The sequence below is a fragment of the Calonectris borealis genome, chromosome 17 (assembly GCF_964195595.1).
Source record: "Calonectris borealis chromosome 17, bCalBor7.hap1.2, whole genome shotgun sequence".
NCBI classification, from domain to species: Eukaryota; Metazoa; Chordata; class Aves; order Procellariiformes; family Procellariidae; genus Calonectris; species Calonectris borealis.
The window spans coordinates 12,994,202-13,021,510 of NC_134328.1; the positions used below are offsets into that span (position 1 = coordinate 12,994,202).

Here is a 27,309-nt window from a genome sequence, read left to right on the forward strand (position 1 = left end):
AGTCCCAGCAAACCTACCCCACTTCTGTGGGAGGCTGGATGGGATAGAGTCAGGACTCGATATTTGTAAATGGGAGAGCTTCTATGTGCAGAAAAACTGCACGATCTATGCACAATTCCTATAGAGAAAGGACTAACAGGAATAGTATTCTATTTATGCCACCACAATATTTTAAAGAAGAAAGCAATGGAGCATTTTTCAGAAACACTGATCACCACAACTGCTGTTGATGTAAACAGAAGCTGCAGATGCTCAGACTTTCTGCAGGGTCAGGCCCTGCAGCCAAATGTAATGCATATTATGGTTTGTTTCCTTCTCTGTTGCCTGGTTTATTCTGCAGCCTGGAGCAGTAATGCAGAGCAATACCTGTCAGGTCAGAACCTGTCCTCTCATCTGATTTGGGATGTCTCAAGACATCAAACCATTCACACTCTTGACCACTCTTGGGAGCTCTAGAAATTACCCCAGCTAGCACTGTAAGAAGCACTTGCACAGCATCATCAGCAGGGGCACAGCCACCTTCATTTCCACGCCTTCGACACACACAGAGCAGATTACAACTATGTGATATATGAGGGGTTTGTTTTGGATCTGGAGCTCCAGCACAGAAGCCTTTGCCCTTAATAGGGTACAGTAGCAATTTGAAAGTAGCTTCTATATAAACAGCCAACAAGCTTCAATCGGAGCAAAATGCTCTGGCCCTGCAGGGCTGATGATTGTCTCCTTGTGGGACAGTGTGGGACCACTTGGTCTGTCTCAGCAGTGATGGCCAAGCAGAACCTGGCCTCGCTGTGTTGGGTAGGGTTAGGTTGCTGTGCTGTGGATTAAGCTTGTGCTCGCTTGACCCTTTGTAACGACTGCCCCTCATCCTTCTACATTACACAGCTAGTTAAGCTGTTGCTCATTTCTCCCTGCTGATAATGGAGAGTCTCGATTTGGCTCTCGGCTGTTTACATTTTGCAGACATCCTCTATGTAGTTGCATGGCCTGGCCCCAGGCTATCAGGCTCTGGGAGAAATAACCACATTATTCCACAGAGCAGTTAGCATAATTAAAATATTGTCTGCAGATTAAAAAATGTGCTGAATATTTCACAGAGTGGTTGGAGGGTTGGCAAGACTTGGCAGCTTGTTGGCTGCAGGAACTGGCTGATATTTAGGTGCACCTTCTCCTTCAGTATTCATTGCTGTACGTGGGAACTGCTTTTTGTGCTATCAACTTCTTATCTCCGAAGCAGCCAGCCCACAACCAAGAAGAAATGAACTGACTGGAAATGAAGAGCTCCAAGGGCTTTCTTGTGATTCTTATTGCCAGTGAGACCATTTCCTTGTTATTTATGACTTCAGGACATCTGTCTTACTGTGTCTCTATCTATTTTTATTTGTGTCCATCTCTCCAAATGAACAGTGTAGAAACTGCATATGGTGAGAATATACCAGGTGATAAAACCATTTGCTTAAGGACTGTCTGTACTATATGAGAAGCATTAATAAAGTTTAAAAGCCCACGAAAACCTCCACTGGAACATTTGTTTTAACTACTATTCCTTCTTTGACATTTGATTTCTATCTGTATTTCATCTGTAACCAAATTCTAAGGCATAAAACCCTTACATTTCCACAACCAAGAGGGCAGAAGGGGATGGAAGAAACCCAGTTGACAGGGCTGGTAGAAACTACAGAAGCACTGATCACTACAGGGCACTTAGGGAATTCTTAGTGGCTTTGCAGTATCTCCCCATTCTCTTTCTTAGGGGAATATCTGGGATAATAAACATTGCTAGAGACACACAGGTTTGGGTTTGAATGACTTCCTGGTTCTGTCTACATCCTCTGCTATCTAGCAAAAAAGGTAAAATTATCTCATGCTACCAATGTTAAACAAAACATGTGGATGATGCCTAAACCACTTTGCAGACACCTACATCCTGAATGAAACACAGTAGGATCAGTAACTTGCCAAGGTACTGCTTGAAATCAGCTTCTTATTTAATCTTCACTTACATGCTTGAGAAATTCCTGGGATGGCAGGAAGTGTTTGAGCACCAGTGCAGTCTCCACTGGTCTCCAGGGATGGCTAAGCTAAGGCTGTCCTACTCCTCTGTAGCTTCCAGAAACAAGGGTCTGATTTACAGTCTGATCTACAGCTCTTCTGAGATGAGCTGATTTTGTGAACATTTCCATTCCCACTCAAGGGATGTCACAAGAAATGGCCAAATGCTATTTTCTGAGGCTTCTATTACAGCTTTAAAGTAATCATAATAGCAAATTAATAGCAGATCTACTCTGCCATTTTCCATTCTCATTGCCATCTCTGTAATCAAGAGCAGCTCTACTTCTTCAAAGCTTATTTCTGCGATACTTCTCATTTTTGAATATGCAATTAAGAAAGGAGCATGATCTCTTGGCACTCCAGCTGTGGTTTGTAGGCTACTGCCCTCCTTCTGTGCTAGGCTCATTGCTAGTTTCTGCTCTCAACTTAACAGTGACCTCTAAACTGTAAATCATAAATATCACCTTGGGTAGACACCATTCTTTCAAAGGCAAAAATATATTTGCATGTACATTTTAAATCTCTTCTAAATTAAACCCCAAGATAAACTCTGTGGAATGAGACAAAAGATGCTCTAAATTCAGTACATAGGAAGAGAAATTCACTGCGCACGCACAATGGGGGAGGGCGGGAATTGTTACAGCCTTTTCTCTGCTCTGATGGCTCACGTGGCCAAGTTTTTAGTTTGTCTCCACTGAATGATTCATCTTTATTACTAGTATTTCCAAAATTAAATGGAAGAGGAGGAATGTGTTCATTCCCCTGCTGTGTTTAATAATCTTCCAAAAATTGTTTCCTGTTTACTTGGAAATCCCCACCTCCATGCTGTGATTTAAGCATTTTTACCCTGTTAACGTAAAACAAAGCCTAGAAGATGCTGTATAGTTTTTATCTGGCAGTCATAAAGCAATTTATGATAAATGTTGTTGTTCCAGAGAGAAATTACTTGGAAATGTGCACATGTTCATAGCGCCACATTGCTCATTTAAATCATAACTGATGGTTGAAAAAAAATACAAATTGTCATTCAGTTTTTATTCCTGTAACATGTCTGATAACTGATGGCAGCTTCTCTTTTAACAATCACTGTATTGGTGCTCAAATACAAAGCTCAGTAAAGCCATCAATAACCCCATTTATGGAACTGTGCTACTTTCTTTCATGGTACTGGCTAGCACACAACTGTGAATAGTCAGTATGTATTGTTTCGTGCAAAACTTGTCTATAAGCAAAACTTACAGTGTATTTTCAAGACAAAATATTAAAAATACCTAAATTGCTTTTCCAGCTGAAGCATTATCTCTGAGCTCCTGTGGCTTGGCTGAACAAAATGGAAAGAATTTTCCCTTTAGCTTCCTCAAGGAATAAATTTGCACAATAGTTCTAGGATTTTAACTTACGTAGCACATATCAAACAGACTATTCTTATATAAAAGATTTGCATTAGCTCACACAAGTCAGTGTGTTCTGTGTTAGCTTATGTGAAAGAGTTCATTTAAAAGGCAGCAATATCCTGTGGCCTGAGAACAGAACTGGAAGCTGGGAATTCAGAAGGGACCTGGGCTTTCTCACACTTCCTCTCAGCTTTTCATAAAGTCTAAATTTTTCTAAATGAACATTACATTTATGTGATTAACTGGAGGCCGCATGGGCCTGATTTACAGATGTGTTAAATTTCTACTGCTCCTATTAAAGCTATTGGGAGCTCTCAGCTCTCCTCGTTTCAGAAGGCTGTAATGCAGTTACACGCAGCCCTTGGGAGGGAGAGTAACACCATTACCTTGGTGAGTACCAGGAATGGACAAAGGTAGGAAAGCGATGGAATAAAGCATAGGGTGTACAAAATCAGCACATCCCCCTCTCTATGGGCCTAATAGCCCCGATTAAGGCATGAGGAAAGCAGCAGTGGAGATACTGAAATATTTGGCATCCAGACAAGTACTGTGCAAGACCGGAGTCAGGAGAGCAGCTGGTAGGAAGCACTGGGCTGGCACAGTGAGGTTGAACGCCTCTCTGGCTGGCGCTCCTCAGCCTGGCTGCTGGCTCCAGCAACGCAGAGACTTTCTTTGTAAGTCTTGCACTGCTTACCTCGGTGACTAGACTGAATGCTTGTTAGCTGGTGGGCCTCCATTTGTCTCTCCTTTTTAAGTCTATGCTGAAGCTTTTTGTCTAACAGTTGGCTTTCCTCTCTTCCCCTCCCAGATGAGATGGAGCAGTCCCCTGCAATGCGTTCTGATTACTTGGTCTCAGGGATTCGAACTCCACCAGTGAGGAGGAACAGCAAACTGGCAACACTGGGCAGGATCTTCAAACCGTGGAAGTGGCGGAAAAAGAAAAACGAGAAACTAAAGCAGACATCTGCAGGTAGGATGAGAACAAGAGAGTGATGGTGCACAGAGCAAAGCTTAGCTTGGGCGAACTTTGCTTACATAGGAAATGTTAATGGTGACCTGATCTAAACCTAATTCAGAGATTTCAGCATGTTACAGATTAATAACGTTTAAGGCTAGAAAGAGCCCATATAGGCTGACTTCCTAGATAACACAATATAGTACATTTAGAAGAAAAGGTCAAAATACGAGAGTGAAGCACAAGCCTCGACACAGACTGCTTTTCATGGGCTGTTCTTTTTTCAAAATAGGCTACATTTATGGCCCCAAGTATCATCACCCCTTTTATTTGGGGTGAAGATTATATAGGTCACAGTAACATTATGAAAAGTGACAGGAGGGAGCCACAGCATGTAAAATGCCTTCCCTAAAGCAGCTGTCTCTGCAGTGAAGGAGCCCAGCACACAGCACTGCATGCTCTCGCCAGTCTCCAGGGATGTCCCAGGAGATCAGTAAGGAGACAAACTCACTTGCCTTCTCCTAAGATAGGATGGTGCAGTTCCCTCCATTTGCCCCAATATCCTGTGGAGTGTCACAGTGAAGGACAAGGCATCCTGAGGCAGCTTCAACGTGCTGTATTAAACAGCATGAAGGCTCTAATATCCCAGTTACTCTGCACTCAGTGTGATCAGACAGTAGGTTAGATCATAAATCTCAGCTCTACATGTGGGTGATTTTACAGCTGTTTTAACAAAGGAAAAGGCACAAACAGGCTGACCAGTCCATGCTCCCCAAAACAAAATCCTTGCAGTTCTTTCCAAACACACAGTAGTTGAGACTAGAGGGAATTTCCACATTGCAACTTTCTCACTCCATTATATGAATACTCTGTTGTCGACTGGTGCTGTGTTATGCTACTACTTTGTGCAGTGCTGGAGAAGAAGATGACAGCACGACAAGGTCGGGATGAACTCATTAAGAAAGGCCTTCTAGAGATGATGGAACAAGGTAAGTAAAAATTCTTCATCTTTTTTATCAAAGTCTTTTTCAAGACAATAGGAAACAAATAACCAAAAGAAGAATCCTAACAATCAAATGAATAAAAAGGAAAACATTCAATCTAAACAGAGAGGAAAATTCAATAGCTGAATTAAGCACGTCTTTCTTCAAATTCCTCCCTGCTGCAATCAATCCATGCAGTTTAATTGTTGATGTTTTACCATCTTGAATGCAACTCCATCTTCGCTTGATTTATACATGGTGCAAATCTGAGCTGGTACGTATGTTTTATGCAATTGCTCGAAACCTACCTAAATCCTACTGTCAAGAAAGTCAGCTAAATCTGGTATAAATATAAACTTAAACATACAGATACATTCAGCTAACATGTACAACCCATGAATTCAAATCTTATTAAATGACACTAATCTGATGTTTTCATTTGTCTTTCCAGTAAACCAAGTTTGTGACAAAACATATTACCATTCTGCCTGTTTTTCATTCCATGGAAAAGTGAAGCATTTGGTAGTGTCATTTTAAAGCTTTCCTGAGTACAGGTTCAGTCATTGAATGAAAGATGATAAAATGTCAGAAACATGCACAAAGGATTGTGGTTCTGTATATCCCTGGTCCAAAGCCCTGACAGATGCTCAAGGGAGACAGAGATCTGTCTGACTGTTCTGCGAGATCAAGCGAGCTCCCAATGTTACGGACAACATCCCAATTGCCATTTCCACATAAAAAGAGATTAAAAAAAAAAAAATCCATTTTTACTTTGAAAACTTTATGGCAGAAAATACTGTCATGAAGAAAGATTGGCCTTTTGAATTTGACCAATCTGATAGATAGAAATTACGTTCTTTGAAACTAATAATTGAGTTTCTTTGTATAAAACAAATGCAATGCCTATAAATAGCCTGTGGGACAATACTCAGTGATGCTATGCTGGAGTGTAACTGAGCAACTGCAGAGTCAGAAAAAGAGCATTTTAAACAGGATTTTTTTTTCATTGCAGTAAAGCAATCTTCATATTATTTTATTGGATATATTTTAATGAGTTTCATGTTCAAGTTAAAAAAAAAATGTATCAAACCATTAGTTTATTCTAAAATGGGGAGTTTTTAGAAAGCTCATTTTTAATTCTGTCCATTGAACTCTTTGTCTCTCTCATAATTTTAGATAACTAGTTGCCCTATTAGCATATTAGCGCTATGGGATAGAAAAATACACCCCATTTCTGCTAGAGGTATGGAAGTTCCCCATAATGCATGAATTTGAAGACATAGATATCTAAAGCTTTGCCAAAGCACAGTAAAATAAAACTTCTGTAGAGCACATTAAGAGGTAATAATAATAATAATGAATCAATAAACTTCTTGTATGCATACAGAACTGGCTGAGAGGAAAACAGATGATGCTAAGTTGCAAGATCATTTTAACAAAACTAAAATAGTTTAAATAAATACATATTTATTTATGTATAATACATAGTCCAGTGAGAAGTGATGACAAGCTGTGCTTTCAAAAAGGCAGCTGCAAACAGCTCACCTGTCTGCAATAAAGTTGCATAGAGCTCCTATAAACATCAAACAAATTTTCAGTACCACTCTGCTGCCCAGAAAGGAAAGAATGGTTAACAGTCAGTTGAAGGACATTGCAGCTGCCTGCAAGTTATTTTTCTTCACAGTGTTGTGAATCTCCAGGGTTATTTTATTATATTATTAGTAGAAGCAGCTTATTAACTGGAATCAAAAATTGACCCAAATAATTCTCAGTGAATGATGAGTGCCCTACTTGGACTGAGCTGAAGTGGCAGCAGTTTCAAGGCTAAGTCCTAATTTATGCAGTAAGTTGCAATTGTCAAAGCAGCAATACTATTCTAAAAGACTACAGTAAATCCTAAAATCCCTCTATTTCATCAGGCTCTACTCCACTTCCAGAGATCTGATTCCTACTCACTTTCATAAGTAGCCCAAACTGGAATGAAGCTGTAATCTGAGAAATCTCCAGATCTGCTTCATGCATTTGCAATAGCTGTATCACACTCCGGTTTCACAGCACAAGGTCTGTCAAACAGCATTTTGAACTGGACTGTTTGGCTCAGAGCAAAACACAAAGCTAGCACATAATCTGCGTCAATCTGTGAGCAGCCCAGAGTGAAATTGCACCGTCCTTGCTTTGGTGCTGAGTCATCCTAACAGGTTATGTCGCCCTTTCTCCACACACAACCCCAAAACCCAGCTGCCCAGATGACATTGCACAGCCTGGGCCCCTTCTGTCTTCTCCTCTCCAGCTCTGCTCCCACAAGGCAAATACAGCTTCGCTCTAGGGAACCAACCTGCACTCTGTAAGAGGTTACAGGATGCAGGGTCTGGCATACAGCGGGATTCATTCCCAACTAAATTACAGCTCTACTTCATCTGATTACTTTGCGATACTCAAGACACACTGCTGCTTTTCTTCCTTAGATCCAGTGGATCTAAGGTCTGTGCTTTCTCCTGTCCGCAGACTATCTCTGAAATATGGTGTTGGGATCCACTGCCAATCAAAGCAGTACACCCACTTTGATCTAAGCACAAGCTGATGATTTCTGACCAGGAACATCACTGTTGTGAGTCTCAGAGACTCCTCAACAGAAATTATTTAACAGGCCTGTCTTCTTCTTGTCATCACTTCATTAGTCATTACACTTTCCATCGGCTGGGATCTGAAGGAACTCTGACATGTCTCTGACTGCAGTTTCATTGTGGCACAGCTGTCAGCAGCTTGCCTTTCTGAAGGATGTGAGGAATGTGCAAAGCAGAGTTACCTTGAAAACATTTAGGGAGCTTCCCCCGATATTTCTCCCCATTGTGAGCACAAAACTCATCAGATGTAGCTGTACTTACAGCACTGAGAGATAAGGGCTCCTTGTCAAATAATGCAGGCAGCTGTTAATACACTGATGATTATGTATAGGCTGCCTTCACAATGAGCTGAAATGTAGGCAATGAACTTTTTCCCCCTCCCCTTCCCTGTATCATAGCAACTGTGCTACTGCAGGGGCTATTTTAAGAACAGTAACTTTTCACCAAACGTGATTATGAGGCAGACTGAGTGAGCTCAGCATACAAAAATACTGCATCCCTTCCGCAGCATCTCTGGGCCAAAAAGTGATACCCTTACCCAAAAGGACAATAAACTACTCTGCAGATTGTCCAAATAGTATTAAAAAGGAGTAGCTGTGAATGCTAGCTATTTTAAATCAATGTTCAAGAAACTTATCATGATATCACTGCAAGAAAACATAGCCCTGTCAGGAGCTTCCAGAAAGGAGTGTCTAGGGCTGAGAAAGACAAGTTAGGAGGTCAGGGTGGACAGCAGACACGTCCATCAGCATGGAGTGCTGGCTAGAGCAGGAAGTAATTGCTTTCTTTGGTTTGCAACAGTGATGTAGATCTTGTAAATTCTGAGAGAGTCGTGAAGTAAAAGGATAGTTTGTATTCTGAGGACTCTTGCCTGAATAGGAGAATACTAGAAAAGCTTCAGTCATCAAGATGCGTACAGCTGCAGGGATCACTGGCACAAAAATCTTTCAGAGTAAGCAAAAGGAGCAGTTTCTAGGTCTGCATGAAGAGGGATTTGAATTTCTGATCAGCTCGATCACACAAGACACGCTTTTTAAAGCTGAGTAACTAAAACTATGCTCAAAACCTACAGTTTGGTAGGGAATACTAGCAGCCTTATCTTCGGCAAGGCTCCGGCATTACTGCTGGGGCAGCTGGATGGCAGCGTGTCGTGCATGGAGTCTGGCAACTCAGACACGTCAGACCAACCTGTGCACGTGCTGCACCATGAGCTCTGATCGTGCAAGGAAGTGCCTTCTCCCAGAGACCTCCGATTTCCCATGCTTGCACTCATCTCCCACAGAGCAGGTGCTTACAGAGTACAGTGGCCTTCCTGTACACGCACAATGGCCATTTGCCCAGGCTGCTGGATGCCCACAGAAAAAGGTGCCCTGTTGAGAAAACTGGGTGGATATTAGTATCCAGATGGGCTGGTCTCCACAAGTTTTGCATTACAGATGCTCAGCACTGTTAGAAATCAGGTGCTGCTCTAAGACAAATCTCAGTCCCCTGAGCACTAGCAGCTTTAAGACTCACTCTTCTCAAGAGGATAGCAGGGAGTTTCAGCTTCCACTGCTCATGGTTTAGTTAAGATTAAATGATTTGGTGTTTTAGATACCGAAGGCAAAGCCTGCACTGGTGATGATGCCACAAAAGCAACGCAGAGTGACCCTCCAGCTCCTGTGTGCCAGGCACTTGCCTCAGAAGAGGTGCAGCAAGAGAGTACAATAGCAGCCACAACGAATGTGACCTCGCTTGGTGAGGAGCTGCATTTGGACGAGCTGAAAGAAGATGCAGGTATTGGATATAAAAAGTTTTCAAAAAACTATAAAGTGTTAAAAAAACATTTCTGCTGACCTGCTTTATGAAGAGTCAAATATGTCAGTGCATTAAAGGGCCAGAGCACTCTGTTCGGCTCAGCCCATACTAGGTTAGCAATCAGTACGTAAAAACGGTGATTTCTGAGACTGCTACCAAACTGAGGGACCACACAAAGCTTGGCATAATGGGATTAGTTGGATTATGAGACCATCCAGTCTTGGCATGGTGCCCCTTTGGTATTAGCAGTGACTGCTGTAAAGGTGAAACAAGCTTCTCTTAAAAACATTTCTTAAACTTCTGTGCCAAGCCTGAAATTGCTTGTCCTGGCTTGGGAGAACACTGTCAATAGACAGCCCACACTGTCCATATCATCACCCTGTCTACAACATGCTGCAAATACAAGTGAAGTTCAATACCGGGAGCACAGATAAGCTAAACCAAGCTCCTTTCATGCAACTGTGCTCTGGCAGAACTCATCCATGATAGCAGTTCCTTGGGACCAGAGAAGCCAGGCACAACTCAGCAACTGGAGGGTTTCCATTCACTTCCTGACAACCAAGAAATGCAAAGCTGCCGAGATAATGCTTTATCCTAGTTTGTGAGGAGTGCCGTGTAGTGATTACAGATCTTCCTGCCCATTCCCTCCGGTCAATCTTCACACCTTCTCCATCTGCCCTGGTTCCCTTTTGCTCTCCATCCCACCCCCTCATGCCCTGGGGTCCCAGCCCCCCACTTTCACCAAGCCCACCCCTGTGGCGGTTTGCTGAGCAATGCTGCCTGCTTATACCCTCACCCTGCTTCAGCAGCTCAGAATGGAAATCATTCTCTGAAGGGTTTTCCATTTCTTTGCTGTATCCTTTCCCACTTCCTCCTGTCCTTTCCATCCCCATGACTCATGCAATTTTGTTCCCTTTTGCTGTTTTACTTTTATATAAAATTGTTGTTCTGGCCCATTTCTAGCTCCACTCCACTCTTAATTGCTTTGACAAGAGAAACTCTTTTGTCTCCCAAAAAGTATCTCTCCTCATGTTTGCTCATCACACGGATTTTTTGTGTAAGCTTAACAGCACCTTTCCATCACCCGTCACCTTCTTCATTTCAACTACCTGTGTTATTTCATCAGGAAATATCCCAAAGCACTGTATGTGGGCTTCTAAGGATTTATCCTCTCTCTTTTTTTTCCTCATAAAATAGAGACAAAATAGAGCATCGGACATAGACAGCTTCTATTAATACATGCCCTTAATGCTGTTTTCTTTTCTCTTCAAACTCTATCCTTTACGGCTGTGTTTGGTTTTGTATCACCCTAAAAATTATTGAGGCAAAACCCATTCATCTCCCTGTTCTTAGAACAACTAGATCAAGATCTTGACCAGAATCCTTCAGGCACAGCTATTATTAGCAACAATACTCTTTTCTAGACCGTTTCATTCCATATCACTAAGGAAATTTCTCTCTGAACTTCTAATTCTTACCATTGGGACAGGCTACCCTGGAAAGATGGCACTAATAATGTATCATGTATTTCACCTTATGGCTCTGCAAAACCTAGTACGATGATTTAAAATTTACCTTACAGTTTGTTCAAAATTGTGTATTGAGGCTTTCAAAATCATCCCAATTTCTTATGTCTCTCTAATCCTAGTTCCTTTTATTGTCTTCCTGGCACAACCTTTCCTCTCTTCTGTATTTCTTTTCCTCCATTTTTTGAGGTGTCATTTTTCCAGGTTCCAAAAAATATCAGTGGATTACCTTCTCCTGTCACCCTGGTGTGTGAGACTCCACTGCTATTTATTGGAAATCTCCTACCTCTTTCATCGGTGGCCTCTGGCTTTTAACATAATTATTGTCGATCTAATCTCTATGTGCTAATTTATCCCTGTCTGTGCATTCTAGCATTGTGACTCCGCCTTAAGGAATTCATTGGGTGGGAAAGCTCTTCAAAATTGTCAGAGTGTATTACTAAGTTTATTGTAATGTTGAGTTTATTATAACGTTTGTCCTTGGGCTCAATCCAGGCCCCGTGCAGTAGGTGTCCTTCCACAAATTCATATGAATATTTGACCAGATAGAAACAAAATGATTATATTTGTTTTATACCTAGTATGTCATATTTCATCCTGAGGATGTAGGGTGAAGGCCAGGGAGGGGAAGGGTAGGCAACAAAAGAAAATATTTGTAGACTTCATGTTTGGTTAATACACAGAAAAAGAACAGCCTAGGCAGAAAGGGCAGTTTTTCCCACCTCACCTAGCCAACGGGCTTGGGGGCAGTCCCAAAGGGAGGATTTCTACCTAGTAGTGAGATAGTATTTTGACAAGTGGCACTCCATGAATAATTAGCTACTCTGGCAAAGAGTCTAGTGCTGAGCACTTGGAGTATTTTCAGCAGGATAATATTCACTCTGCAGTATGAAATCTGTTAATAGGTTTGTGTATTCAAGCCTCAGCTCTGCCTTCAGACTGAGTCAAACATGTGCTGTTCTTACCAGAAACAACCACAGAAAAAAACAGAAGCAAACCGTTCTTTGCAGGGAATGTAAAATGGACATTTTTTAGACAAAAGTGCACAATGTCAGTTTGTTTTTGTGATCCCACTCTCAGAACAGGATGGAGTTCAGAAACAAAAAGATCCGTTTGACTGAGGCCAAGTGTGTTTCGGATCCACGTTCTCTATAGGAATGGTCCCACTATGGCTGCTCCTCTACGTCTGTGCCAAACAGCACTTCATGTCACAGAGAGGTCTACTGATTTAGTGAAGTTACTGCCAGAAGAAAGTATCACTCTACTCAGGGGAATGCACTCAAATCTGACTAATTTTCCTATGACGATACTAAACATCTACTGGAGCTCTTGATCTTTCTGTAATGTAACCCATTAGTGACTTAATTTTTCTCTTCCTCTATTCCACATTTTGTCTTCTATGCAGTAGGCACAAAAATACAAAGTGATGTCAGCCTGGAACAAAGCATTTCCCTAGAAGTATATTTAAAAGAAAATTATTTTCTTCTATAATTCAGGCGACTATCACATATGGCAGCTTTCCTATCAAGCCAAATTTCACAAGAATTCCTGTTAACAATGCATATTTATTCTACTTTCCTGTCTTTTTTGAATGATAAATACTCATTCCTCCTCTTCTAGGCATATTCATTAATCTGTTTGTCAACAAATTAAATACTATTATCTTGCCAATGCTATTGTTTCCAACTGCCTAAGTGCTCTGGTGCCTCCCCATGCACTCTGAACACAAGGATGCTGAATGTTCATTAATACAGAGAGTTTGTATTCTAAATGAGACATAAAACTGAGCCAAGAAAAGATCTGTGACCTGGCAGCTTTGGGTGCCCACTGCTGTGAGTTTTTAGGAGATGTCCTAGAATGGTTTGGAGGGAAGGGTACTTTGTTTAGACAATCCAGAATGCTAGAAGGAGTGGGATTTGCCATTTATCCAGCCCAAGCAGTTTGGACCTCTCTCATGCTCAGCACTGGTGAGACCCCACCTGCAGTACTGCGTCCAGCTCTGGAGTGCTCAGCACAGGAAAGACATGGACCTGTTGGGTCCAGAGGAGGCCACGAAAATGATCAGAGGGATGGAACGCCTCTCCTGTGAAGAAAGGCTGGGAGAGTTGGGGTTGTTCAACCTGGAGAGAGCGGCGGCTCTGGAGAGATCTTATTGCAGCCTTTCAGTACTTAAAGGGGGCTTATAAGAAAGATGGGGACAAACTTTTTAGCAGGGCCTGTTGTGACAGGACAAGGGGTAATGGTTTTAAACTAAAAGAGGGGAGATTTAGATTAGATATAAGGAGGACATTTTTTACGATGAGGGTGGTGAGACACTGCACAGGTTGCCCAGAGAGGTGGTAGATGCCCCATCCCTGGAAACATTCAAGGTCAGGCTGGACGGGGCTCTGAGCAACCTGATCTAGTTGAAATGTCCCTGCCCACGGCAGGGGGGTTGGACTAGATGACCTTTAAAGGTCCCTTCCAACCCAAACTATTCTACAATTCTATGCTGAGGAGAGACTTAAACACTGATCTCGCCATTTGGATGACTGCTTCACCTCTTAGGGTAGGAAAAATCACCTTCATGGCTACGACTGAGCCCGTAGTGGCTGGAAATGCAATTTGGAGAGAGTCTGGCCGTGGCTGGGGTCCTGCATGAGTCAGCCTCGAGCTTCTTTGTGGGTCCCCGTGTATGCCAAGGCAGAGATCAGGACATGTAACAGAGTGTGAAAGTCAAACAGCGAGGCACTGTGTGAGTTTAAGCACTGCCACAGTCAGCTGGTATCTAAGGAGGATTCAAGGATGTTAATTTTGAACTTCATCACTGAAATTCCACCTATGTCCTGCTTCAGATTCATGCCTTTCTGGATCTATTCCCCTGTGCCCTCATCACAGTCAGGACAATTTGGTGAACTGCTCAGTGATTCAGCCTGCACTAACTTTAAGAGCTAAGTGCTTTTGCCATCTTTCAGGAGACAATCCTGAAATGAGCACTGCTTCACCATCTTAAATTAAGGCTTTGGTGATTGAAGTTTTTTTTAAGTACTTCACCGATTCTCTGTTCCACACTAGCTGCTGAGATCCAATGGCAAATCTTTTTTATGGCAGGCTTTTCTTGGTTATCAACTTTAACCCCATGAAAGACTCAACAGTTCTGGAGTCAGGTACAGTAAGAGAAGATTTGGGATGCAAGTTGAAGTCATGTATTAAATAAGATAAAAATTAAATTGTGAAAATAAATGTGTACAACAAACAATTGGAAAGTCAGCTTTCATATAATAGTACCAGTTTGATACTCTTGGCCCTGTGGCTCTGTGTTCCTAGCACAGAAGAGTACTCACTCAGTAACTGTGCCACTGCAGCTGCATGCTGTAAGAAAATTCATTGCAGTTCTCAAAAGTTGCTTTGCCTTGCTGTCTTCATTATTAAAAAAAGAAAAGGAAAGGGAAAAAGGCTTTAGGGAAGTAAGGGAAGCTCAGCAGTTTTCTCGGGAACATCAAAACTAACATTTCTTCAATATCCTCATACATTTTATTCTATACCTGCCTTGGCTGGTTGGCTATTTCACACAATAATTATTTTCACTATGGAAAAGAAGTGCTTCTAGCTGTGTGCCATGCGTTCTGTTTTTCTGAGCGTTCCTGGCATTGTCCCCTGGCCTATCATTATTATTAACTTCATGTTCCATTAATTTTACTCATCTTCCTACTAGCCAAGAAACCTTCAGCACCCACGGAAGAATTAGAAGACGCCAGCCTGCCAGCATCTGAAGACAGTCCACAAGCCTTACTTGTATCTGAATCCACAGATTCCCCCCAGAAACAGACGGAAAGAAACCCAACACAGCTTCCCAGCCCTCCGTTGCTCCCAGCTCCACCACCTAAGGCAATCTCCAAAATCACAAAGAGTGTAACAGGTCAGTCATTACCAGTCAGTAAAGACTTTCCCATCCCTTATGTGTTGTTCACCTACACAGCACAGTATATAATTTTTTTCTTACATCCTTTTTTAAGCCTATTGCTGCAAACTGCTGTGAATGAAGCCAGTTATATTGAGTGAACAGAATACTAAAGATTTCCATGAACTGAGTGGTCTGGTTGCCTGATAACAACACCTTGATCTTTGTACTTCACATATTTATCTGAATCTCTCAGGGGATTATTTGTTGCAAGTGTATTGCACTAAACACACGTAAAACAAATCAAACACTGCAAACATCTGCTGAATCAGATGCCCATATTGATATGCCATAAAACACAAGGAAGATTTAATGTTTTCGTTACCTAGACTCCCACTGGATAACAGTACAACAGCCAAAATCAAGTTCAAGTCAATAGGTTCTGTAGAGGTTTCTGTCTGAAGGGTTTGCTCTCTAGGGTAGATCTAAACTAGAGCTATGAAATCTGGTCTTTTACACAGAACACACATAAGTGATACACCTGGCTTCCACAAAGCAATTGTCCGTGCCAGACTTCATTGAATGTTTCAAGAGCAATTCCTCTGGGCCCGATTTTCTAATGTATTGCCAATGTTGTTACATTTTCCAACATTCTGGCACTGCAGAAAGGGTGTTAAAATGAATATGATTTTAGTTTGTTCCAATTTTAGGGCCCCTACATATGGTAAAAGCAGTTAAAAGGCCTTATTGCAAATTAGAATAAAGTCCTGACATCTAAATGTCAGACCTGTTGGATATTTACACTGTTAAATGACAGCCATTATCTCAGCCTTGATTTGCATCCACACTCATCTACTGGCACAATGAATAGGGTTTTCAAAGTCACCAGGAAAAAAAAAATCAGAGGGGCATTGTGATCTGACCACTGGGGTTCATAGAAAATACTGAGGTTTTTAGTCTTTTTGAGGAAAATTACAAGTATTTGTTTCCCATGGAAAATATCCATATTTTGTCCATGTAAGCTGTAAGAGTTTAAGTGGCAGCTGGATTCAAAATGGTATCATAATGCTCCTTGCGACCTGCTATTCAGATTGCTTCATTTTGTGCTATGGGTCAGGCTCTAGCCTGCCCTTTCCACCTTGCAAGATGAACAGGCACAACCAGGATACCCTTTGACTTTGCTTAACTGATGAGAAGGCCATGCTCTGGATGAGGTGTAGGCTATTTGGAAAACCTGACCCATAGAGGGTAACGAGATTACAGCTCCACCATGCACTTCACAGCATTTTGAGTCCAGATATTCTGCTGCTTAACCAAAGTATTTCCTGTGACATCTAAGATATTCTGAGTTTTGGTATTTCATTCTCATCTAAATTTTCCACAAAGAACAACTCTCAGTTTTCTCAATGTCTCCAATAATTATAGACCCTTTTTCAATAGTGATTATACATTTGTTTATTTTGTGGATGTGGAGGCAGTGGTAAGTTAAGACTAAACAAATACTGTCAATAAGTGAAAGGGAATACAAATATATGGGGAAGGAGGAAAAGCGATTATGAAAGAAAAGGAAAATGAAGAGGTTGAAAAGCTCTTTTGTGTTTAGTTTTTCCCCCTTAACAATGTTAGAGATGCTGTTAGCAGAGGAGTGAGGAATAAGCCAAGCACCAATTAATCACAGAGCGAGGGGAAACAGGGCAAGGTGCCAAGACATCACTTTGCAAGATTATTCACTGAACAGCTGTCATTAGGACAAATAAGGTGAGATCTAAGGAAACTCTCAACTCTCAATATTGGCCCAAGCTGCAATGAGGACAAAATTGGCCCTTGACCTGTTCCAAGAACAAGCAGGTATAAAGATAAAACAGAGTCACCTCCCTTCCTGCTTTAGGGTTGAGCTGAACTCAGGGTTTTTGCTCTGAGAAAACATGGACACCCTCTCTCGCTGTGCAGCACTATAAAATGACTTAAGAGGTGGTTTTTTTCATCCCCTCAGGCCATGATTCAATGGGCAATAATTGATCATAAATGTCTTCTATGCATCTCCACAGCAGCACATAATCAAAATCTGGGTTCTGGGTTGGAGGGAGAGAAATCTGCAAAAATGCCTTCCAAAAATGAAAAAAAATGTTAGACCTTTCTTAGCTTAAGAGAGAAGATTTTATTGTGGATGCAGTTCTCCTCATTGAAGGATGCTCTCCTCCTCACCTCACAAATGTGAAAAAGAGACCAGGCTTAGTTACTCTCAAATTTTCGATGTTTGATTTTGGTTATGGCTACAGGAGCTCTTCTTCCTACTTGTGCTTTTGCTGTTGTCCTCAGTAATTCTGCCCTCCAACCTCCAGATGCCCAACTCTGTTCGCAGCGCTACACTTGCGGAGCTGTACCAGATTTCCAGCAGTGAACTTAAGAAAAGGCATGTAGTTGGTAAACATTATGCAGAATGCTGGGTCTGAGAGGAAATATTTAATAACTGAAGTTAGTATTCAAACCTACTTTTGTCCTCTCCAGTTTTCTAGTAAGTTAACCTGCTAATAGAAACCAAGTCCTTTTTACATGGGTATTTCAGGATAATCCTGGCCTGAGCAGAAGTTTTCCTCTGCTATGAACTGAAGGATTTATCTCAAAAGTAAGTGAAAAAAATCTAAATATGATCTGTGAAAACAAGTTTGTACAAAAGCTGTACAAGCTGTGTCAGTTTAAATTCCTATTTAAAACACTAGGTGGCAACAAGAGAAAAGAAATACTCTTTTGTATGAAGACCATTGCCTTTTTACACCCAGACTGAGCTATTGGTGTAAACCATGCCATATGCCAGAGGCTTGGGACGGAGATATAAGGGAAAGGGGAAGAGAACTGCAGAACAGAAAAGCTAATCAGCACCTTTTTCAAGCCAGATGTTCAATTATCTTAAGCGTGTGAAACTACCAAATTTACAACCAGGGAACTGTCTACTGTTTTTTGGACTCACGTGTCAGAGAAATGTATATATCAAAGTCTAATTTCCAACAAAATGCTTACATTGCATAAGAAATATCTGAATCTGGGGGTAAAGAAAGATTAGATTGCACCACCCTTCTTTTTTCTTCTTAGTGGTCAATACCACATCTTTCATTTGGATTTCATTTGGCAAGTTTTGTTATGCAAACATTATCCTCATATTATAATGATTTTGGCATTTCCTCAATTGGCCTATGAAAGACAGAGGTCTAAGCCGTGCAGCAATCACGGAGAAGCAGATAATAGACACTGGTACATTTTGTCCTGACTGAGAACCACAGTGCATAAATTTTAATACAGTCTGCCAGAGTCCAGCAGAGAAAGTGCTAGATTGGAAAGTCACAGCAGTACAAGCCATTGGTGGTTAGGAGGAACAGTACTGGCAATTAAGAATGCATTGGTGAGCTGGGAAAAAGGAGAATCTGATACTGTGGGAAAGAGGGGAAATGGGGGAAGCATCTATTTTGCTAGATCAAAGATCTGGATCTGTGTAGTATGAGCCTTTTGAATTCAGATAGTTACTCAGCTTAACCAGTTACCTCCTAGCAAGAACAAAACATCACCCTTTTCCTCTGTTCAATACAACAAATTAATTTCAGTGCAGACTCTCTGTGCAAAAAAAAAAGCAGCATTGGACAAACTCTTACCTTCTTGTGTTTTGACAGCAGGAAGTGAAATAGATGACCCAGCCATGAAATCTCCTCCTTCCACCATCCTGAAGAATTATGTCATTGTTGGTTCCTCCCAAATCTCAGGACAAGCTGCCCTCTTCCATCCCCCTGGCCAGAAAAGTTCAGATCCCCATGTCAGAGGACAGGTAACAACGCCAACCGGTTCCCCTCACTTGGCTGCCGTCCACCTGCCTTTACCTCCCAGCAGAGTCATTGAAGAACTCCACAGGGCTCTGGCCACCAAACACCGGCAGGACAGGTACCTACAGTCTCTTGGCCATATGGGTGCATGAGGAGAGTCATTCCACTAAATCGTTTTTCTTGGTAAATGTTCCTACCCTGTAATTAGCATTTTATTTACTCCTACAGCTTGGGTTTGCCTTCCTCTTGATGTCACTACTTTGAACATCCATCCCTGGTTAAAGTGCTTAATTTGGGAGTTACTTAAAAGTATGTTCTTTTATAAGGAGGCTACTGTGACATGGAAGTAGGTTTTCAAACAGGTAGAATCATTTGATAATCCTTGACCTATTGCAAAAGAAAATCTCCCCACAAGATACCAAGTTAGAGTGCTAAGGCATATCCTGCTCTAAATCAGTACTCTACGTATGAGAAATGCTACTATTTCAGTATACGTCTCTTGGTTTATACATGAGCATATACGGTATCCCTTTTTAATACAAATGCTTGTGTGGGAGTACATTGGGTACTTTGTCTGGTTTTCATTATAAGCCCTCCTGTGTATTAGAGAAGGACAGAGATAACCTTTTCCATCATAGAGCTTTAGAGTTAAGTTGGTAACATTTCTCAATTCCGTAACAGCTATTGTCATGGGGAATAGATTCATACAATATTATTTCCAGGCCCTGTTAAACCTTTGTCATGATCATAAAATATCAGAATGTTAATATTTCATGCCATGTATGTTTTACATTAGAAGGACGTGCTGTGTGTTTTTTTTTTAATCAGTACAGTATAGCATGTGGCTATATATCAAAGAAATACATTAGCCACCACCCTTCTGTACCTTATTTTTATGACAGAGATCCACATTAGCCATTCTCAACACAGTCTTGAGAATGCTATCCTGTGTTGTCCCACATTGAACTCTCTGCTCTGGCCTTTACGAGCTACAAGACATTCTGCTCATTCTCATATAACGATAAGTTCCCACTGTGGCAATAAAACAGTCTTTTGTAAAAACTGGGCTGTGCACCTTTCACCCACAGCTTCCATGGAAGAGAAAGCAAAGGCTCTCCAAAAAAAAGAGTGGATGTCCGTCCATCCAGAACATCTAGCATTGAGCGCAACAAAGAAAAGGAGAACTCACTGAGTTACAGCAGTGATTCAGAAAATAAGCGGAACTCAGTTAAGGAGTCGGATGAGAACAAAGAAAACATGATCATGAACTCAGAGCTCAAGGAAGACTCTGGTTTTTATCAGGATGAGGAAGTTTTGAATGACTCCATTATTTCTGGTAAGGAATGTCACTTATTATATTATGAAGATATACTATCGTAGCCTAACGGAATGCTCCAAACAAGGCAGCATTCATCAGAAAATATTGAGCAGTATAAATTCTCTGTTGTCGCATCAACTTTTTCAAGGAATCCTGGTGAAAAGCTAAAGTTAAATTTGAGTCATAGCGACTGTGATCATGTTTGTCTTGGTAGGTACTGCATACTAAGATGATGTTTAGAGTTACATTGATAAGTCAATGGATCAGCATGCTTTACCCTTTCAGTTACTTATGTACCCTACTTATGTACCATACCACGTAGAGATGGCAGCACTTGCAGACACATCTCGCTGTCAGTAGACAAAGCTTTCTGTATATTGGGTGCCAATGCTGTAGATGTTTTGGAAGCATCCCATTTTAGGACTATTATTCTAGCGCAGTGATGGTACAGTGAAAAGTGGAAGAAACTAATGAATCTAGGAAGGACAAACATCCCAAAAAAATATCTTAAAGAAGAAAGTTGCTCTCCATTTGGTCCATTTTACCCTTTCTTGAGACATAGGGGGAATGCATTGTATAATCCTGAGCAATTATTTAAGTGGGCTTTGGCAAAATAATCAGCTGTCATTAGAAAATTTATTTTTCATTCAAGCTTTTAATGTTTTCCATATTAGCAAGACAAAGATTCAGTCTGAAATGAATCCTTCAATCTCTTCATCAGTGCATTAAAAGAAGGCAGGCAGAGAAAAATTCATCAAAAAATAATTCTTATAACAGATCAAGGATGAATTTTAAAAGGTACCTATTAAAAAGTGTGAGCCAGCAGACAGGACACGAGTTCTGCTCCTGTGTCTTAAGACATCTAGTAACAGAACAGACTATTGAGATAAGGCAAAAGAAAAGAGAATCCCTTAATATTCACTGTGCATTTAAGAATAACTTAAAAAATAAAAATCACCTTTTAAGTTCTGTCTATTTTTTTCTGACTATGTGTTGTTCCTGATTATAAAGTGGTCTCCTGTGGTATAAATTCTAAGAGCTAGAGGCAGCCAGGCAAAAAATATGTTATCCTCTACTAGTAAAAACAAATCTAAATATTTTACTGTTGAAGATGAATACTCTATATATTTAACAAATAATTATTCACTGTCTGTGAAGACAGAAATTATGATGATAGAAGGGCATTGGTTATTGCACAAATTTCAGTGAAGAAGCAGCTCTTGGCTTTCTACAGTAAGTGTTAGAGTTCTGAAAAATTTCTGCTTACTACAGTTGAACAACAGTGGTGGTGTATTGGTCATGGCTTAAGAATGGTTTAAACGCAGCAAGTTTTACAGGGCAATATTAGACCAACTAAGATGGTGAGAAAAACGTCTCTCTCAAAGATATTTTGGCTTTATTGTAGCTGCAACAATAGTGCTGCTCAGCATAGAAGATACTGAAATCTGCCATTTGAAGTATTGGCTACACAACATGAAATAAAAAGAAATCAGACTGAACAGAAAACTTTTTCCCCTTAACTATATAATTTGATTTAAGAAAATATTATGTGTACGTATAAATCTTACTTCATACAATGGCTTATGTGTTGGGCATGATTGGTCATGGGTTATGATTGGGTAGGGCATGCCTGCTAGAAATTTAGAAAAATAATCTCTGATAGTAGAAAAATTATTAAATACATTTTTGAATAATGTGCAAGTATTCAAAGATGTAAAAGCTGGATGGAAAAGCTTATAGGACTAATTGGTGAATATAATGAGGTGGGGCTGATACATTCTTGAATGTTTTAGTGAGTAAGATTAATGGTCCAAATTTAAAATGTCAAGGGCCAGAACCACATACAGACTTGCTTCCCCAGTTCTCGTGATGGTGTGCTAGTAATAGAAGTGCATATATAGATATGTAGACAGCCAGTTAGATGCCTTATCTGAAAGGCTGAAAACTCAAAGGTTTGTTATGAAATTAGGTAGTGTGGTGATTATATACAAGATTAGTATTTACCTGCAGATGTACACCGAGGGCAAAGAGACCAAGCAAAGGTGGTTTATCGTTTGATAAAGAGGCCCCAGATATGAATATAACCCCTTTTTCCATGCAAAACACTTTCCAATTTCAACAAAAATTATTTTTAGGAAGAATTTTCTTTCATTTCTTTGTTTGTAGCTACACAGCCTTGTTCCTCGTAATTAATTTGTCTCACTCTTTGGCATTCGAGTCTCTTCACACCTAAACTTCAGTCTCTGTACCAAGAAGCCTGTTCCATACACCCCTAAAACTTACCCAAGTCATGATAAGACTTGACCTTTATACATAAGATCATTTTATTTAAAATGGCTGAAGATCATTGTGGACTGCCTTGCCCTCGCAAATTGTAAATGTGCATTTACAAAAGACCTAATTTCTTGTGCAAGCCTGGTGCTTGCTCTGCTGATGTTTACATTCAGGCACATTTTAGGGGCACAACAAAAACCCAGCCACGCAAAGTTTCAGCTGTTTGATGTCTAAGGAGGCTGCCATGGACGGGTACTGGGCAAGCTGCGCAACACAGCCGCTTAAACCACTGAAGTCCTAGTGTGCAGTGGTATCACCTCAGCCCTGGAGGAGACAATAGCTTTAGGGATGCTACCGCTGCCCATTTACTCAGCACAAGCTGGGACATAAGCAAGCATTTCTGGTCTTGACACAGGGTGGCACTGCTTGTGCCAGCATTCATTCAAATGCATCCGTTTGCATTTCAGAGAGGAACGAGAGACGCAGTAGTGACAGGGATAGCACCAGAATAATTTCCTGAAAAGCTCCAGATTCTTTCTAGTTTAAAAAATCTGGGCTGGTTTGCAAGTCAGGAGATAAAACCATCCATTAATGCAAAGTTGCTTTACAATTAGTGTACTGCCTTAGTATGTCACCAACTTTGCCATCGCCACTGCGATGCAGAACAGTACATCAGTGGAACAGCCCCATGGTTACAGGGAGATTGGTATAGATCACAGGTAATTCAGGAAAAAGTGAGGAATTGTATTTTGGCTTTCCATTAGCACCCTACTCAAAAAATAATTCTTTGAAACTTCTAAAAACACAAGGCAAGACAGGAGTCTTGTGCACGAGCTTAAAAAATAACGTAACTAGCATGTAGCCCACAAGCGATAACTAGTGTGAGCAAGGTCTTACCATTAGCATGCAGTATTAGGATTTGCCTTTTGCTTGATAGAAAGAACAGTAAACATACAGGAAATTAAATGTCATGATTCAACTGAGTTAAAACAGGAACTTTTGTCAGGAACCTGCAGACCAAGCATGAAAAGGGAGGGAATTTTCAAAGCATTTATTGTTCACCTAGCTGAGCTGCCATAAATCATGAAACAAGCCACAGCCAAGATCCTGCCTGAGATAGCTTGGTCATGGGGCAGACCAGCATTGAACGTGCCTTATTGACCAGGAAAAATAACCCTTAGGAAGAAAATACTTAAATAAGGGTATTTGCAGGTTCACCTTCTACTGAGATAGTGATCAGGAAGGAACTTGCCTCAGGGTGCTGAAAATGAATGTGGAGAAAACTAGTTTGGAGCTTTATTTCATCTTTGTTCTCTTGTTTTGTTTTATTTATTTGTTTATTAATTCTGAAACATCAGATATGGGTTTCTGCAGCAGATGGAATAACAGAACTGGCCATCAGTGGGCCAGTCAAGATGAAAACAGATGAATTACACGTTTCCCAGTATGTCTTCCTGAAGGGGGTAACATCATCTCCCTCTTTTCACTTTGTCGGGCAGGTGGTATTTTCAGGAATCAACCCAATTGGTCAGGCATGGGGAACGGCTCTTTAGACTAGCAGATCAGCTTAATCCAGATCTCTTGCATTTTTATTTGGTGAAATACCCTAAAGATTAATCAGTGCCCAGTGCATATGGACCATGGGAGTGGCTATAGCATAAGCCTTTTAGAAATCCAGACATCTGGATGAAGTGAGCACAGCTTATCCTGAGGGGGTTATATGCTTTCCACTCCTCTAATACAACAGCAAGATTTGGGTTAAAGTTGAGATTCTTCAGATACGATTTGTGTTTTTAATTTCACAAAGTAGTAGACTCTTTCTAAGTGTGCAGCAGAGCAGCCTGGAAGCAGTCAAGGCCCTGAAGAGCAGCTTCATTTTACTTTGTTTCAAGCAAAATCATTGCATTGTTCCATCTCACTTTGAAATACCAGCCTCTAGGGCATACAGTGAGCTAGCTTAAGCCAATGTCTCCACATCAGCTTCAAAACCTGACTTCTTGCAAAAAGGTCCAGTCTTTTATGTGCAGAGCATCAGTTTCAGCTGGCCTTCAATGAGATAAGGGACAGCAGAAAATGAGCCCTGACCTCATCTGAGCGATAAATCACTGTGATTGTAGCCCTTGTCCTCCCACAATTCAAAGATCAGATATAGTACAGTATGGCAAGTAGTTTTATAACAGCCTGAAGGGAGTAGGGATAGTCCTGCATGCTCATACCTTAGCTGTCACCAATGAATGGGAGAATAACCATTTAGGGTGCATCTCCAAAAAACAAAAAAAAAGGGTTTACTACACATGTAGAGCTCCCTTGTTTCCTTCTAAGCAGTTCTGGACAGAGACGTATGCATGTGCTGTATAGTGTATACATAGATTGCTTTCAGCGGACCCAAGATGCACTGAACTGCCTGCAAATGCACTACGCAGATGGCCAGCACATGGGCGGTACGTCTATCATGTTCTGGAGACATTGGGCTTAACGGGCACGTGCAGTCTCTCCGCAGCAATCTCCTGACATGACCAAATTCCTCATACCGCCTGTTTAAATTTTCCAGGTGAAAATGAGAACATGTTCAGGGATACCTGGGAGCTTGCTAGCCCCAAATGTGCTTCAGGTTGTTTCGAGAAGGAATTCTGTTGGTTTCTGTGCTGCATAGATCGAGCACTGCAAACGCCCACTCTGCACCCACTCCCAGTGTGGTGGAGGCTTGAAAAACCTTGACAGAGTCCCAAGTCTGTGGCTTTGTCAGCCAAATGTTTCTGATGGAGTCATATATTCAATTAGCAGAAGGCTCTGTGTGGCATCAGCCAAATCATTTAACTTCTTTACCCATCTGTTAAATGTATACCTACTACTTCACAGAGGACTGTGTGGTTTAATTTAATTAATGTTTGCAACAGACTTTGAAAGCATTATGAGGAAGATGCTAAACAAGGGCACAGCTTTTAGACTCGAAGCCGGGTTTTGAGATGATTATGGTTTCTAAAAAGTTTAATTTTAGATCACTGCAACTATCAAGAGACTTGTCCCTGCTCACACAGGGAGACCATAACTCCTATCTGCCCCAGTCTTCCTAAGATGTATGTGTGGATGTGGTATAGACTCCTCCCTTCTGCATAAAGAAATTTGAGATCAATAGTGATAATAATAATGTAGGTCCACAGATCCCTAGCAAATAAAACCCCAATATTTGGGAATGAGAGTCTATTTAGGATTTAGAATCTTGCCAACCTCCAGAGCATCCTTTAAAAAATAGACTTTAATCCTATCTCAAATGCCAAACAAAAATACCAATTAAATGTCATTTTCTTTAAAAATGAGGTGACCTTTTCTAGAAAAGGTGAAGCATTAAATTAAAAAAAACCCTTTAAAGTAAAGAGGAACCAAAACAAAATAACCTCCTATTACACACCACGTTCCCAAGATGAAGCGAATACAAAGATTTAACTGTAGTTCCTGCATACCCTGACAATACTCTAAACCCCACCCGACTGGTGCTACTCTGCAATGACAATTTTCAGACTCCGCTGAAGCCCTGGACTGGACACCAGAAAAGCCGGTACAGCACAGTAGAGGCGTGCAGACACCTGGTGTAAATTCACTTCCTTACAACCGACCTGTGACATGACTGCTGGAAGACTGTAGTCCTACCAGTATGACTCAGCAACTCACTGGTTTTAATAGCACTTCCCTCTTCTTTTCCCCCCATCATAAGCAAGCTACCCCTCATCAAATATGGCCACCACGTCAGACTTTCAGTCTGCATTGAAAATAAAGATGGCTTTCTACTTTACAGCCATTTTATTGCATACGTTTCCAAACACATGGCAAAATGGTTTTATAAGCTGAGGAGTCCAATTTTCATTTGTTTAGCCTGCTGAAGTCTAAAGAGTTACACCAGGGATACAGAAACACCTAAGCCCAAACACAGTTCCCTCTAGTAAGAGTGAAAAGATGTTTCTAATGTCATCAAGAAGGGCAGCATCAAGGACTCAACATCCAGCACACTGAAGAGCAGCAGACAGTTGCTGCATGTTCTCCTGTGAACAGTTTTTTTGTAATGGCCATGTTTTAGGTTGTCTGGTTTGAGGGAAGACACGTGTTATCATATTTTTACCATAAGCAGAACAGGTCATGCAATCACAGTAAGTATTTGTGTCTCTTATTGCCCAAATGCCCAATTAAGTTGCCAGCATTCTGCAAATCACCATAAAATCTGGCCTTTTCTTTCATTCCTTGGAATATTTGCCCCTGCTTTCTTCAGAGGGAAAGACCTAATGTCAACAGTATAGTATTGATTACTAAATGAAATTCTGTTATGACACACTGTCACACTGGACAGGATGTAGACATACATAATAGCTTACATTTAGTGTTAGAGTTACACACAGTGTATGATCACAATTCTGATTTTCTAATTTCTCATGCCAGAAAACCAGAATGACTTTTTTTAATATATATATTTTTTTTATATATATGTATTGTGCGTTTGTGCATATATACACACATGCCAAGCAACAACTTAGATTGTTTCAGTTACCATTATCTATTCCTGGTTATACCTGGTGACCCAGAGAGGAAGGTGTACATGTCCCGGCCACTGCTGCAAAGGAACCACTAAATGGTTCAGGAAATAGGGATTGCTCTGGGCTATAGGGATGCTCAGAGGACTGAGGCAAGATGCACAGCCTTTGACTTCT

General features: G+C 41.0%; 1 protein-coding gene across 6 annotated transcripts in view; it reads left to right on the forward strand.

Annotated features, from left to right (window-relative positions):
- Nucleotides 1-27,309, forward strand: part of PHACTR3 (phosphatase and actin regulator 3) — a 114,905-nt gene that overhangs the window by 56,176 nt on the left and 31,420 nt on the right. For 3 of the 6 annotated variants that reach the window (XM_075166630.1, XM_075166633.1, XM_075166631.1), the window contains exons 2-7: nucleotides 4,255-4,416; nucleotides 5,313-5,390; nucleotides 9,602-9,784; nucleotides 15,026-15,229; nucleotides 18,877-19,138; nucleotides 20,109-20,356. In XM_075166630.1, the coding sequence (XP_075022731.1) occupies nucleotides 4,255-4,416; nucleotides 5,313-5,390; nucleotides 9,602-9,784; nucleotides 15,026-15,229; nucleotides 18,877-19,138; nucleotides 20,109-20,356 (1,137 nt within the window). Of the gene's footprint in view, nucleotides 1-4,254; nucleotides 4,417-5,312; nucleotides 5,391-9,601; nucleotides 9,785-15,025; nucleotides 15,230-18,873; nucleotides 19,139-20,108; nucleotides 20,357-27,309 lie in introns of all 6 variants that reach the window. The other 3 variants (XM_075166629.1, XM_075166628.1, XM_075166632.1) reach the window with 2 other exon arrangements.